This window comes from Acinonyx jubatus, chromosome A1, assembly GCF_027475565.1.
Source record: "Acinonyx jubatus isolate Ajub_Pintada_27869175 chromosome A1, VMU_Ajub_asm_v1.0, whole genome shotgun sequence".
NCBI classification, from domain to species: Eukaryota; Metazoa; Chordata; class Mammalia; order Carnivora; family Felidae; genus Acinonyx; species Acinonyx jubatus.
The window spans coordinates 208085782-208101928 of record NC_069380.1 but is presented as its reverse complement, the minus strand read 5'-3'; the positions used below and the strand labels follow the sequence as shown (position 1 = coordinate 208101928).

General features: G+C 40.0%; 1 protein-coding gene across 1 annotated transcript in view; it reads left to right on the top strand.

The window, feature by feature from the left end:
- Positions 1–4095: 4095 nt before the first annotated feature.
- Positions 4096–16147, top strand: part of SPEF2 (sperm flagellar 2) — a 180404-nt gene continuing 168352 nt past the window's right edge. The window contains exon 1 of the mRNA XM_027075275.2: positions 4096–4408. Coding sequence (XP_026931076.2) covers positions 4351–4408 — 58 coding nt within the window. The 5' untranslated portion in view covers positions 4096–4350. The remainder of the gene's footprint in view (positions 4409–16147) is intronic.

The following is a 16147-nucleotide window of genomic DNA, read 5'->3' as shown; positions in this document are numbered from 1 at the left end:
TCACAGTTAAGGTTGGACTGAGGCTAGACTGTAAAGGACCTTCCTTAGGGTCTTCATCCTCCAGGACAGTGGCTCCAAAAATGTTTCCCAAAAGAACCCCACATATTTACCTTTCCTAACATGACATGTTCTCTGATATTTTATATCCTATTTTTGTCTTCATGTTTCATTTATAAAGAATTCTGGCCCACCAAAGGAATTACACATCCTGTGAAGAGATCAGGACCCACAGCTGGTAAACACTGCCCTTGTGAAATGCATGAATGAGTATGAGCTGAAGAATAGTGCAGGACTTCAGGAAAATGGACTGGACTGGTTGCACAAGGTGACTGGAGGGCAAGAGACAGGGAAATAGAGCTTGGGTGGTTATTGTGGATGCTGGAAAAACCATTTGTTGAATTAATGGATGTATAGAGAACAAGCCCATTGCAAAACCTGCCAAGAGGGAATTAGAGAATGATCTAGGAGTGATGAGAAGGGAAATGAAGGGATGCATGCAAGACATACATGGAGGACCAAATAAGATTTTTTAAAAATCCGTCAATGTATGTGTATTTATGTACATAGAATTAGTCATAAATCAAAGCAGCTATATGAAATAATTGCCTCAAACACTAAGCAAATCTAAGCTACTCAAAAGCTAACCAGTAATGCAAAGGAAAAATACATATTGCCTCAGGATAAAAAGGAAGAAACATTTGTTTGGCATCTAATAGGAGCCTGACATTAATATATACAGCTTCTTGTTTAATCTTCACATCTGTCACACAAACATTGATATCCTTATCCTACAAATAAGGCAACTGAGGGTCAAAGAAGTTTAGCTGTTACCAGAGTTGAAGAGTTAGAGCAAAAGTGGACAACTGGACCCAAGTGTGTCTGATTCCGAAGCTTGGGCTTTATTGCTATATTTCACTTTAAAAAAATTATTACTATTATTATTAATGCTTATTATCTATTTTGAGAGAGAAAGAGAGAGTGCATGAGCAAGCAGGTGAGGGGCAGAGAGGGGGGAGAGAACCCCAAGCAGGCTCTGCGCTGTCAGCCCAGAGCCCAATGCGGGTCTTGAATTCTTGTCTGTGAGATCATGACCTGAGCTGAAATCAAGAGTCAGACACTTAACTGACTGAGCTACTTGGGCAAGATTATTTTTTAAAAGAATAAGGTGTATTCCACTTCAGTACACAGCACAACTTTTCAAACCACCTTGTGGGCTCAAAATAACTCTTTATAACCCACCCTTGACTATTTACTGAGGAGAAATGAAGATTTATAATTAAAATAAATGTTTTAAAAATAATTTTTTATTTAGTTTTAAAATTACAATGGGATGCAGGAGGCAAATATTCAAAAAACTTTAATTAAGAAACAATAGGGAAGCTATCTCAGGAACAGATGGGAAACTGTCCACGTCTTTAATCATTTCCTCTCCCAAATGATTTCACATGGGGGAACACATAAGTTATTCATCACATTAACACAAAATGCAACATGGGAGGTGCTAGAAACTTTACGCAGAGCTTGGATTTCAACAGGAAGGCAACAGATTAAATGTTAAACTTGGACTAATAACTAAAGTAGCAATTTACACACACACACACAAATAGTAAAATGCAAACATTTAAGAAATAACTCAAATTTTCATTAATATTTTAATGTCAGATAATTCTCAAGTTGGATACTTCAGGAACTGAGAAAAAAATGCCATGTTCTTTTTGTGAAATGAAGAACTTTGCCTTTTATTTTGTAGAGTGTCTCTGTCTCCATTTACCCAACTCTTGCATATACACTATACGCTTGTTTTCCTAAGTATCACATTGGCACTTTATGTTGTTTGGATCTGGGTTCCAAAGACTAACACTACAGATCACTCTTTGAAACTAACAACCGAACAGTTCCTACAGACAGGCACAGAGGTATTTTGTTTCGATGTGGGGATAAGCCCTTATCTGTAGGTGGGGTGTGAGCTCAGACATTCTCTTCTGGTGCCGCTACCAGCTTCTACATCTTTCCTCAAAAGCAATTTTACCAGCAATCCAGAAGACATTGGTTTCTAGCCCCCAGGTCCCACAGACTTTTAGAATAACATGATCTTCTGAATTTGGATAACTCTAAGGTGAGACATATCAAATGTATTAGGCCCCAATTCTGTTGGCAATAAATCTCCCTCAGAACTTCCACTGCAGTCATGTCTGCTGTGTTGGGTGTGAGGAAACTCATGGGATGGGAGATTTAAAAGCAAAGTAAAGTGATGGGGCGCCTGGGTGGCTCAGTTGGTTAAGCATCCGACTTTGGCTCAAGTCATGATGTCGCAGTCCGTGAGTTTGAGCCCCGAGTTTGGCTCTGTGCTGACAGCTCAGAGCCTGGATTCTACTTCAGATTCTGTGTCTCCCTCTCTCTCTGCCTCTCCCCCGCTCTCTCTCTCTTTCTCAAAAATAAACAAACATTAAAAATAATTTAAGGGGTGCCTGGGTGGCTTAGTCGGTTAAGCGTCCGACTTCAGCTCAGGTCATGATCTCATGGTCCATGAGTTTGAGCCCCGCATCAGGCTCTGTGCTGGCAGCACAGGGCCTGGAGCCTGCTTCACATTCTGTATCTCCCTCTCTCTCTGACCCTCCCCCATTCATGCTCTGTCTCTCTCTGTCTCAAAAATAAATAAACATTAAAAAAAAATAAAAAATAATAATTTAAAAGTTAAGTAAAGTGAAATGGTACTAAACTGTTAGCCTATCAGGTCACACAGATCAATTTCAGAGTAATTTTAAGAGATATTTGTTCTAGTAGGATATCACTGTTATTGTGCATACAGTTGAAAAGAATCATAATTTGATGTATCCAGGCCTTTTAGGGGGCAATTCTTTGTGTTTGTGACATACACAAATACATTATTATATATATTATTGTCATACACATGAGATTAAGTATACATAATACAAATGTACATAATTATTTCTATGACTCCATCGAAACTTTTAGAAATCATTGGAGCTCCTGGGTGGCTCACTGGGTTGAGCAGCCGACTCCTGATACCTGCTCAGGTCATGATCTCATGGTTCCTGAGATTGAGCCCCACCTAGGGCTCTGTGCTGACAGTGCAGAGCCTGCTTGGGATTCTCTCTCTCTCTCTCTCTCTCTCTCTCCTCCACTTGCTCTCTCTCACTCTCAAAAATAAATAAATCATTAAAGGAAAAATTTTCTCACCTTTGTTAAAGACAGTAAAGAAGACTTTATTCAAGCAACCATTGCGATCGGGTTTTACAGGCAGGGGAGAGAGTTGGGGCACCACTGTGAATACAACAAGGAAAGGTGGGAATTTACAGCTGAGCAGCAGAGTTAGGGTCTGTAGATGGAAAATTTTTAAGAGGAAACATCAGGGACAGGGGTTTCTGGCTAAACTGACTTGAAGGATTCTTGCAGAAGGCCAGCCAAGGGGTAGGAGATATCAAAGGTGAGGAATCCAGAATTTGATCAGATATAAAGGGTGAGGGATTTTCCTTAAACAGACCCAGCAGGATTCTTGCCAAAACTGGATAAGGGGCTAAGGAAGGAACTCAAGTTCTGTGCCTCTGGGAGAAGAGAATTCAGAGGAACCTGACTCGTTTGCTCAAGGGAAGAGTCTTTGTCAAAATACAATTGTAAAATAATTACCTGGAAGGCAAAACTGACCAGAAAACAAGCTCATTAAATATTCACCTCTCAAAACAACATAGAGATAGGAATTACCCTAATTGTTGGTCGGCTAACAACAAAAATTACCTAAGGATTGCTGGGTGTTAGGCCCCGTAACAGCTCTGGGACCAAACCATGCATAAGACACATTCTGTTCTTGCCAAGGTAACCACACAATATAGCTAGCCATTAAACCTAGCAATTTGTAAATCGATGAATAAATGGCTGTCATTAGAGCACGAGCTTCTATAGGTTTTTTTTAAAAGACAATTTGGAAGAAAAGTAATTCCCCTTCAGTCAAGACTCTTTCTCTCTCTTTCTGCTCGTCCAAGAAGCCCTCGCTCGGCCATGACCTCCTGCGTCGCTCCCTCTGCCCACCCATTCCTCCCCCACCGCTCAGCCCCTCTCCCAGGACCCCCGCCGTCTCTGCCACCGCCACCGCAGAGCCCCCGGCGCCTGCGTGCGTCCCGGCCTTACCCGCCGGCAGGGGGCGGGCCACGGTTTTCCGTCCTGCGCGGCTGGACTCTGGCGCCCCTCTTGCCCCAGCCTTTGCCCAACCTCCGACCTGGATACGCTTCCTTAGCAACGAGTTGCCCGTGGCAACAAGAGGACGCGGGGCCGGAGCCTGGATTTCCCGCGCGTTCCTACCCTTGCGTGTTGTTAAGAGGCGCAGGCCGAGCCATGTCGGAGATCCTGTGCCAGTGGCTCAACCAAGAGTTGAAGGTGTCCCAGACCGTGAGTGAGTGACACAGCCCGGGGAGAGCGGGCTAGGGGCCAGCGGGGGGCTCAGGGCCCCGAGCTCGGCGTGCTGTTGGAAGGTGGCGGGGAAGGCGCGAGCTGCGGAGTCCAGGCGCCTGCGGGGCCCCCAGCAGCACCCCTGGCGGGTCCGATGGCCCCAGTCCAGCTCACTTGAGCTTCTCCCATTCTCATTCTGCAGCTCCCGAGTTACCCATCGTCATGGTGGGCCCGACCCCACAGTTTGTAACCTACTGTGCCCTTCTAAGCACAGTTTTTGGAGGTCTCCTTTGTTCCTATGAAGAGAAGAATTTGCTGAACTCTACTGTCTGGCCCTGACATTACTCCCTTCGAATCCTTAGACTCATGTGCTGGCAAGCCAATGCAATAAGGAAGCCTTCAGGCCAGCTAGGGCTGTACTAGATGTGTGCCCCTGGACAAGTTCCAAAGCCTTTTCTGAGTGTTTCCTCCAGTGTAAAATCCGACAATACTTTCCGTACCCAACTACCTAGCAGGAGGGGGGGGGGGGGGGGGCTGTGCGAAAAGAGTTAATGCAGACCATGTAAACATTTACCAGCTGTAGCAGTTTTAGCTCAACAGTTACACACATTAGCTATTTCTGACCACTCTTCACTCTTGACTAAAGCTGACTTTACTCACTAAAGCTGACTTTACTCACTAAACTTTTTATCCCAGCCATGAAGTTGCCATCCAAAATTTCTAACTCCCACACCAACAGAGGCACTTGTACATGCAGGCAATTTCTAGGACAGCCGCGGAATTCCGACATAGCGGCTATGCTCCACCTCCGCTTCTTTCTGTTGTTTCTTCAGCACTTCGTTTTCCAGCTGGTATGGTTTTTGCTCAAGGCAAGAGGTTTTCAGCCCAAATCGTTTCCGTCTGTTTTCACAGCGGCGCCCTCGCATAATGCCGCGTTGCTACCAGAAGGGCAATAGTGCCAACCCGACCTTAGGTCAGCCGTGGAATTTGCTAGATCAGGAGTGTTTCTGCCGCAACAAAACATTTATTATCAGCCTTAGGCTCTTTACCATTGGTGCACTTCCGGTTGCATTTCTTAAAGCTTAAACCCTAGACTCTTTCTTTGCTGAACCAAGACCCACATACTCCCTGGGAACTGCTATCAGTTCTTTCCCAGGATTCTATGATCCGTCCCATTTTGTCCCTGTTTCGCACCTAAAATGTGCTGCTGATCTCAGGACAATGCTTAGCAGTTTTCTTATTCCTTTCTTACCATAGGAGCCAAATTGCATTATAATTCCCTTAAGTTATACTCTTCCACAGAAAAGCAGCTACAGATTGCTGAATTTAATTTGGTTCATTTACTTGAGTTGTAAAACGCACACCCTTTGCTCAAATCCCCAGGGCTCTTGCATGTTGAAACACTTTTGAGGAAAGTAAGTAAAATTAATAAGAAACATAGTAATAGTAGTATGCCATTATAATTGTAGTAGTTGTAATTGTAATCCGTTTTGGAATTTGGGCTTTGAGAGGGAAAGGAATTACTTCTTTCTGTGAAGGTGAAAAGATGGGAGGGGTCTTAAGGGAGCATGTTAGCAACATAAACTATGAATGGAAAATTCCAGATGTCTGCTTCCCTGAAGTTGTTAGGGAGACAGCTGCAGTATTCCGCATCCCATTCATTAGGAATACATGTTTATTTCTTGATCCTAACCACTAACTGAAGCCTAAAGAGACTGATGTAACCAAATTCCACATTGTAAAAGGCTTTTGAGAGTATAGGAAGCACATTCAAATGTGTTTGGAAGCAAGATAGAATCTGGGCATCTGAGGAAGCACACTGCCAGTTGTCGATTCCAGCCATTAGAGAAGCCCTTTTATGGTGTGTAGTTTAAGGCTTGGCATGGTTTATAGGAACTATCATGGAAATACAGTAAGTGGCTACAACCTCTGGAGAAAGTAATAGAGCAATTTTCTAGATAAGGGTTGTGTTAAGAGCAAGGACTTGGAAGCCAGACTGCCTGGGTCGAAATCACTTAGCCACCACTAGCTGGTGACCTTGGGCAATTTATTTACCTAAATTTCATGATACTCAAAATAGGAGTAATACACTATCTCATCAAGTCGTGTCAAGATTAAATGAGATAATAAATGTAAATGTAGTAATAAATAGTAAATATATTAGAATAATACTTGAGGCGTGATAAATGCTCCATCTCACTCTTCAGAAACTATCATACAAAAATAAAATCACCAGTATGTCAGGATATTTGAACAAGGATGTTTATTGCTACGTGGCTTGTAGGGACAAAATGAAAAAATGGGAAACAATCTGAATATCCTTCAAGAGTAGAATACTTGGATAAATGATTTTATATTCATGCTACAGATTGTTATGCAGTTATTAGAAAAAATGAGTTAATGCTATAACTTTTGACCTAAAGGATATTCATGTATTTTTGTCAAGTAAAACATAAAAGTTATAGCTTATGTGAGGAGTATAACTGCATTTTTGTACCAACTAGGAAATAAATATACACAAACATATTTATGTGTGTGTATATATAGCTGTTTTGAACATAGAAGAATGTGTGGAGAGCCATGTACTAGGCTATTGACATATGCTTGAATCTTCATATTGTTTGTATAAGCAGAGAGAAAAGTGTGGAAGGATGTAAAATAGTGTGTAGATATTGGTTACCCTGGGAAAGGAGAAGATTGCTGGCTTTTCTTTATACATCTGCATTAGTTGGCTTATTGCTTGTATTACCTTCATAATTTGAAAGGAACATTCAACATAACATTACAAATAGAAAATCAAAAAAGAAGATGAAGCTTCACATGAAAAAAAAGGAGAAAACGATGTTTAACATCTTTTAATTGAAATGAGTAAGGATCTATAATAAAGTAGAATGGGGGGGTTACATATGAATTATTTTCTTAAATGAGTTTTATAAATGAAAGAAGGATAAAAAATAATACATGAAAATATTATTAGACACTTGTACCAGATGCTGTGCTAAGCCCTTTACATAGGGGTTTTGTTTTGTTTTGTTCTTTTAAATTCTAAAAAAAACAAAAAAGAAGAAGGGGCCCTACGAGACATTGTTACAGCTGTAAAGATGAGTAAAAGAAGCTGAGAAGCTTGGTAATTTGTTCAGGGTCACACAGCTAGTGGTCACAAGGCTAGATCCTTGACTTGTTCTCTTAGGCACTATATTGTATATTGCAATTTAGTTAGGGAATATATATTTTTTAAAAAACACAACTCTCCCAAGAGTATTCATTTGAGCTCCTTTTATAAGGATTACTGTTCAGTTTGAAATTATAAGAAGTACCCAAATTCAACCACCCAGGCATGTTGTAACTTCACAAGGTATAACCTAATTCCTAGATAGGTAAATGGCAAAGGTGGATTTATCAGTGTTTGTTTAGAAGTGGTTCAGTTTAGGGGCGCCTGCGTGGCTCAGTCGGTTAAATGTTCAACTTCAGCTCAGGTCATGATCTTGCGGTCAGGGAGTTTGAGCCCCGTGTTGGGCTCTGTGCTGACAGCTCAGAGCCTGGAGCCTGCTTTGGATTCTGTGTCTCCCTCTCTCTCTGCTCCTCCCCCACTCTCTCTCTCTCTCAAAAATAAATAAACATTAAAAAAAATTTTCAAAAGAAGTGGTTTAGTTCAGGGGCGCCTGGGTGGCTCATTTGGTTAAGTGGCTGGCTGACTCTTGATTTTGGCTCAGGTAATGATCTCATGGTTCCTGAGATTGAGCCCTCTGTTGGGCTCTGGGCGGGTAGCTTGGAGCCTGCTTGGGATTCTCTGACTCTGCCTGTCCTCTGCTTGTGAGCTTGTATGCTTGTGCTCTCCTTCTCCCTCGAAATAAACATTAAAAAAAAGAGAGAGAGAAGTGGGACAATCCATACATTGTTTGCTAGGACAAAGAAAACAATGAGAATGCCAAGTGAGTGCATTTGCTGCCTTCATGAGGTTAAATAATGGTTCAGTTGTTGGCAACACAGCCAAAGGCGATTGATTTCCGCATTATTCTGAAAGGTAGAAGTCAATTTGGATAAAGCATACTATATTGAATTTTGTATTGCCAGGACTACCCTGAGAATCAGCAGTCAAGAAAATAAATTCCAATGATCCTCAATTGCGAATAGTCTCCCTCCATTTAATGAGGTTTCTGGGAGTCACCAGAGATTTGATTAGCCTTAATATATGAAGATTCAAAGCTTTGTTGCCAAAGCTAAAGATCTCCAGTGAGTTTAATTTAACAAGACCATTTCTCCCAGAGAATAACACTTAGATGTATATGTTAAAATGCCTTGGAATACAAAAAGTTGCTCGACACAAAATTACATCTGAAATTCAAGCAGTTGTTTTCATGCAGTTGTTTCTATAATGAAAAATAATGTAATGTTACTAAAAGATTTGCTGTAAAATTCTTTAGGAGTTCTCACTTATTTTCAAGAATAAGCATTGCTTCTGTTTTACAAAACTCATATGAATTCATCATATGAGGAAACTAGCATTGTAATGTAACATTCTCCATAAATGAGTAGAAGCCTTTGAATTCTATGTTACAGATCAGATCTTTTGTAAACATGAGTATATACTAGTAGTCTGTATTCTTTTGGTTTCTGGGTGTGGTTATATTGAAAATGTAAATACCTTACTATGCATATTTTAATTGTTTCAATAATCTTAAAAATTTTTAATGTTTATTTATTTTGAGAGAGAGAGAGAGAATGCATGCACATGAGCCAAGGATGGGGGGGGGGGGGGAGAGAGAGAGAGAGAGAGAGAAAGAAAATCCCATGCAGGCTCCATGCTGCCTGCACAGAGCCCCATGCAAGGCTGGATCTCACTAACCATGAGATCACGACCTGAGCCAAAATCAAGAGTCAGACACTTAGCCAACTGAGCCACCCAGGCACCCCTCATTTGTTCAATAATCTTAAACATTGTTATCAGGGGTAGCAGAGGTGCAATAAAGAGAAAATTGCACTTGGGAAAGTTAAGTTTCTCTATCAACTTTGTAGTATCTGAAGCATAAATAATCTCTAGGTCCCAATTTTAAGTTCTAAGAAGTAAGAATAGTAAGTGTGCTAGTTCCAGTGATGGAATGAGTGAGATATGGGGATGAAAGGTGTAGCATAGGCAGTACAGTCAGTGGTATTGAATAGTGTTGTGTGGTGACAGATGGTAGCTACACTTAGGGTGATCACAGCATAAGGTATAGAGTTGTCAAATCACTATGTAACATATGTAACCAAACTTCAACTGAAAGAAATGGTAAAAAAAAAAAAAAACAAAAACAACTCTATATTTGGAAGGATATGAAATGAGATTGGAAATGGAGAACACCTACCACAGTGCTTAACATCTACACTAGATCTAGATATTCAATAAATATTATTTCAACTGTTTTATTTCCTTTACTTTAGGATAGCACCTATGATAGCACCTGTCACATAATAGGCACCTAGAAACTAATTGTTTATTACATGAGAGTCTATGAGTGAGGCAAAAGTATGTTTTAGGCTGAACTTTATGGATTTGTTCATCTTGAGAACCCTGGGTACTTTAATCCTCATCTTTGTGATTTCAGAGGCTCTGCTTATTTTTATTTACTCATTTATTTAATTTCAAGTTAGTTAACATACCGCATAGTATTTGTTTCAGGAGTAGAACCCAATGATTCATCACTTCCATATAACACCTAGTGCTCCTCCCAACAAGTGCCCTTCTTTATTTTTAAAAAAAATTTTTAATGTTTATTTATTTTTGAGAGAGACAGAGACAGAATGTGAGCCAAGGAGGGTCAGAGAGAGGAAGACACAGAATCTGAAGCAGGCTCCAGGCTCTGAGCTGTGAACACAGCTGTGAGATCATGACCTGAGCTGAAGTTGGACACCCAACCGACTGAGCTGCCCAGGAACCCCTAACAAGTGACCTTCTTAATGTCCATCCCCCATTTAGCCCATCCCCCCTCCTCCAGCAACCCTCAGTTTGTTCTCTATATTTAAAAGTCTCTTATGGTTTGCCTCCCTGTTTCTATCTTATTTTTCCTTCCCTTCGCCCATGTTCATCTGTTATGTTTCTTAAATTCCACATATGAGTGAAATCATGTGGTATTTGCCTTTCTCTGACTGACTTACTTCGCTTAGCATAATACACTCTAGTTCCATCCACTTTGTTGCAAATGCAAGATTTCATTCTTTTTGATCTCTGATTAATATTCCATTGTGTATATGTATATGTATACATATATATACATATATACATACATATATACACACACATATATAATTGGATCCTGATATACACACACACACACACACCACATATGAGATATATATATATATATACACATATATATACATATATGTATATATATGTGTGTATGTACATATATATACATGTATATATATATATACATGTGTATATATATATATATATACATGTGTGTATATATATATATATATATATATATATATATATATATATATACACCACAGCTTCTTTATCTATTCATTAGTTGATGGAAATTGGTCTCTTTCCATAATTTCGCTACCATTGATTACTTTCAGCAGTTTCATTCCACTTTTAACCTGGTGTCATTAAACCACACATTTTTTCATACTTCATTCCTTAGGGTACTTGGGAAATATACTGTCTCTCTTGTAATACGACAGATTTTGATATTTCCTGGCCAGCTCAGCAGCATTTTCCTTGGTTAAAATTTGGCTTCCATTGGCTGGAAATTGAGACACCAAGTCTGATAGCTGAAGGCTGTTGTATAAAACAATGTCAAAATTTTCAAGGTATAAAGTTCCAAGAAAAGAATGCCACCTAATATTTGAACCATCAAAGAAGATTAGAATGATATAGAGAATTTGTTTCAGATAGAAAATCTTGAGAATTATTATAAAGTCTTCAAAGGAAAGGCTTGATCATCTTCTTGTTATACTGGAAGAAAATAAGCTGTCAATATCCGCCAGTCAAAGACCACAGGATACATACCTATAGTTGAACAAAGTTGGGTTTATTGACTTGTAGCCAACAAGAGAAAACACATACCATGGGGAACTGTGGGTCATTCAGTAAGAAGGTGTTAGAAAGGACTTAAAGCTTCTGGGTTTGTGTTAGGTATTTATTGAGAAGAGTTCAAGGAAGCAGTGCTTTGCTCTGAATTAGATCCTGTCAAGAAGCATAGGCAACTCTATGACTGGATATCTTAATAAATCTTATCTAGGAACTGGAGAGGATAAACCAAGACAAAGATTTTATTGGTAAAAAAGCAGAAAACATATTGGCCAGAATAGGGAGATTTGGGGTCATTTTTTGTGTTTTGGACAATATTGTTTTGGTCTGAATACACAGAAGATTACAAAGGAATTTTGTTTTTGTCTTGATCTATCAGGGTCACAGAGTGGCCTTGTCTGGTGTTGGTGTGCTGTGAAATTGATTGTTTGGCAGGAGAATGCCAAGGACTAGCTGTGAGTGCCAGGCCAACTCCTAGGAACACCAAGGCCTGATGGGGCTAGGTCAATTCCAAGTCATCAGCAGCTGCTTTTCTCTCTCTTAAATGAAAGTAAATTTGCTTGGCTTTTAAAATGTGGCTGATATTCAGACTAGGTCTTTGCTCTTCTAGTAAAGGTAGAGTGAAGACCACTGAGCATAGAATGTATAGGTCTACAGACCCTTTTTCACGATTCTAAAATTCAAGTATCTCTTTATTCATTGGGTGGCAAAACTTGACCAGAAATGTTGCAATGCCATGTTTAATTTTTAATTCTCCCATTGAAGTGTTTTACTGTAGGGATCAACTGTGTTTGATTACACGTGCTTCTGGTGGGACAATGTCAAGTATTTGCTCTCTGAATATTGAATTACTTTTTAAATAAGGATGTTTGTACTGTAGTCATTGAACTCCTGAATTATATGACCTGTAATTAATATGACCTATTATCTTAAATTAGGAAGCAGTGATAATAATAATAAAAAATGTCGCTGAACACTTATTATATGCTAGGAATTATGCAAAGCATTTACATGCAATATCTCATTTAATTCTCAAACTAACTCTTATGGCGTAGAAGCCATCACTCTTCCTCTTTTAAAGATAAGAAACTGAGACATTTATAATTGCCCAAAGTCTGGTGGCTTATAAATGAGCAAGGAGTCAAACCAGGAGAATGTTTCCCCAGAGACTATGCTCTCCTCTTAACCATTTTGGAATATAGAAGGCTTATCTCCTTTATGTGCTTTCTCCAGCTGGCTCAGAGCCATTTTGGTGGGAAGCACATGGGTCATTTCATGTGCTGAATCCTGCCTCATCTAGACCTTCCACAAAGGCCCACAGCAAACACTGCAGCAAAAGAAAAGTGTGGTGATAGGGATCAGGCGTGGAGTTTGGAAGTTTGGAGGCCAGGTTGAGTTATTGCAGAATGACCTTCAACCCAGATGTAACTTACGTCATTTGTTGCTGAATGACCTGATCCCAGATGTAAATTATGTCAGAACTCAGGATGAAGAATATCACTGGGCTCCACAGTTTGTTTATTTCTCATATTATTCATTGTTCTTGTCCTGGAGCCAACCTGTCTCTTCTTTCCCATAGGAAATTCCAATTTTTATTGCAAATTAACTTATAGAGGTGGCCGTCATGAAATTCATCATGGGATTCAGGAACATTTGGTGGGAAGAAAAATATAATGAAGTAAAGGGAAAAAAATAAGCTTTCCTTTGCTTTTTTCTTTTTATCCTTCTTGTTTCTTTCCCCACAGTCTTCTCCCTTTCTCTCTCTCTCTGGCCTCTTACCTGTCTTCTCATACTTTTTAATCTATGTATTCCTAGCTTGTATACTTTTCTTCATTATCTTCTTTCCTGTCTAATTTCTTGCATGTATTCATCTTTTTTTCTTCTTTTATTTTTTCTACATGTTTTTCCACTCGCTATCGTTCTTCACTCACTGTTCGCTTTTCTGCTTATTTAGCACACGGTAAAGCTGAAGTGTCCTATGCATACAAAGCTGCAGACATGTTTCTGTATGTGTTTACTTGCAGTGAACTATTTGACAATGAAATAATAAGTGTTTACTGTTCTTTGCCCTTTATATCCATAAATGCCTCTATTTTACTCCTATCAATTGCCCTCTTAATATGTCATGCATTTTAAAGGAAGTGGACTATGACTTTATTTTTCTGTGACCCTTTTGTAGCAAACAGTTTACTAAAGGCCATTCGTCACTGAGGGTGACACTGTAGGATACAGATGTTCCCTAGAACAGTATACAGATGTCGCCCCCCTCCCCCCTATTCCTGGGCTGCACTTCAGGTATTCAATCAAACAAACAACAGACATAGTGCAAATTCCAGGGGAAGGGAGAGGGACTGGAACTACCTGATGGTGACATAACAACAGCTTCAGAATGCAAAGCAATAAACAGTCTTTAGATTCTTAGTAGAAATCCATTGTCTGACAATAGCTGTATGTCAGATGACCCCTCAGAAAAGAGGAGAATAAGGATGGGCCAGGGAAGAGAGAAGGGCAAAACCACACCAAAACAAACCAAAACAAACCAAAACAAAACAACACCCCAGGAAGAAGAAAGCAACAGACAGAGAGGTGCAAGGCACAGCCAGAGCAGCCCAGATGGCACGGTGAGGATGATGGTGGCAGCCAAGACCAGGTAACAGCATTGGTGGCCAACAGTGTCAGGTCTTGGAGGGAAGGAGAAAGCAGCCGTGACTCAGGAGGAGGACATAGCACATCTCCTCCCTTTGGAGGTGGAAAGCCATTTGGATTTCAGTTGCTTCAAATACTACTTCTGTATGATGCCAAGAGACACGGTCAATAGATTCTGATGCTAGATGGTTCTGGAGTTGGCCCTAAGTAAACAGAATCAATGGGCATAATTGATACCATTTTAAATTACTTTATTATATATTGATTCAACCTAAGGATTGGGGTATTGTTAAGAATATAAAATATTTTGGGGCACCTTGGTGACTCAGTTAAATGCCTGACTTCGGCTCAGGTCATGACCTCACGGTTTGTGAGTTCGAGCTCCACGTCGGGCTCTGTGCTGACAGCTCAGAGCCTGGAGCCTGCTTTGGATTCTGTGTCTCCCTCTCTCTTTGCCCCTCCCCTACTCTCTCTCTGTCTCAAAATAAATAAGTAACCATTTTGGGGGCGCCTGGGTGGCTTAATTGGTTAAGCTTCCCACTTCTGCTCAGGTCATGATCTCAGGGTTTGTGAGTTCAAGCCCCCCACCATGCTCTCTGCTGACAGCTCAGAGCCTGGATCCTGCTTCAGATTCTGTGTCTCCCTCTCTCTCTGCCCCTCTCCCTCTAGTGCTCTCTCTCTCTCTCTTAAAAATAAATGAACATTAAAGAAAAAAGAATATAAAATAAGCTTTGGGTGAAATTGTGGGCTGGTGTCAGATATGCTAGTTTTATCCTTATGATAATGTGTAGTATGCTGAGTAAGGTCTCTGTGACTCACCTCACTCGACCGCAACCACACATCAACTATCATTTCTACAGATCTGGAAGAAATGCTATTTCTTCAAAATCAATTAACCACCTCGTTACTAGTCAGATAGATAAAAGAGGACAATCTGGTACGGAGGAGCTTGTGGTAGTGCAGTGATATATGGTGTTTGACTGCTGTTGCCTGAAGGACCCTGAGAGAAGCACATTGAGGGTTTGGGAGGATTTTGAAATCATTTAAGAGATGATAGCTTTGTCCTATGATAACATAATTTATTTTGTGTATCAGTTCTGCATTGTAACCCAATGTCCTTCACTTCATAAGAAAAATACAAGTGACCCCAAACTAAGGACATTTTTTAAAAAACAAATTTTATTAACACTTAAAATTTTTTCCTGAACATTATGTGCTTACTATGGGGCAGGCAGAGAGCCAAGCAGTCCTGAGACATTACCTCTAATCTTTAAAACGGCTCTCAAAAAATAATAAAATAATAAAATAGTTCTTCAAGAGAGATGTAGATACGGTTATCTCTGTTCTAGAGATGAGGATACTGGAGCTCAGGGAGGTTAAGCAGCTTGCCAGAGGTTGCACAGCTAGTCAGGGGCAGAGTCAAGATGCCAGCATAGATGTCTCTGGCTCCAAAGTCTGTTTTCCTCTGGGCTATCTGTGTCATTGCAGAGGATAACAACTGGACCAGAGTAACCTCTGGAACCACCAAGGGAAAGCCTGATTATATTTGGTAGGCTTTATTTGAGAAGGTGCAGATAGATGATTTTTTAAAAATTTCTATTGTAAAAAGGTTGAAATTAAGTCTTAAGGTTTACTAAGGTTAGATTGCACCTCACTTGGCCAGAATATGCTGTCATCGTCCATAACCTGAATTGATAACAAGGGTATTGGAATGTAATTTTGTAAAATAAATTGAAGTTGTTTTTATTTTTTAAATGTTTATTTATTGAGAGAGAGAGAGAGAGAGAGAGAGAGACACAGGGAGAGAGAATCCCAAGCAGGCTCCATGCTCACAGGGCAGAGCCCAACTGGGGGCTCGATCCCATGGAACTGTGAGATCATGACCTGAGCCAAAATTAAGAGTCAGACACTTAACCAACTGAGTCACCCAGATGGTCCTGAAGGTTTGCTTTTAGATCTAAGTTTGTCTCGATAAATTTTATTGGTTATATTTTGTTTAATTAGATCAAAAGTTGTGTTTTCTTTCAGAATTTCGTATGTCATCAAGTATCGATTTATATTTATTCAGGGATATTT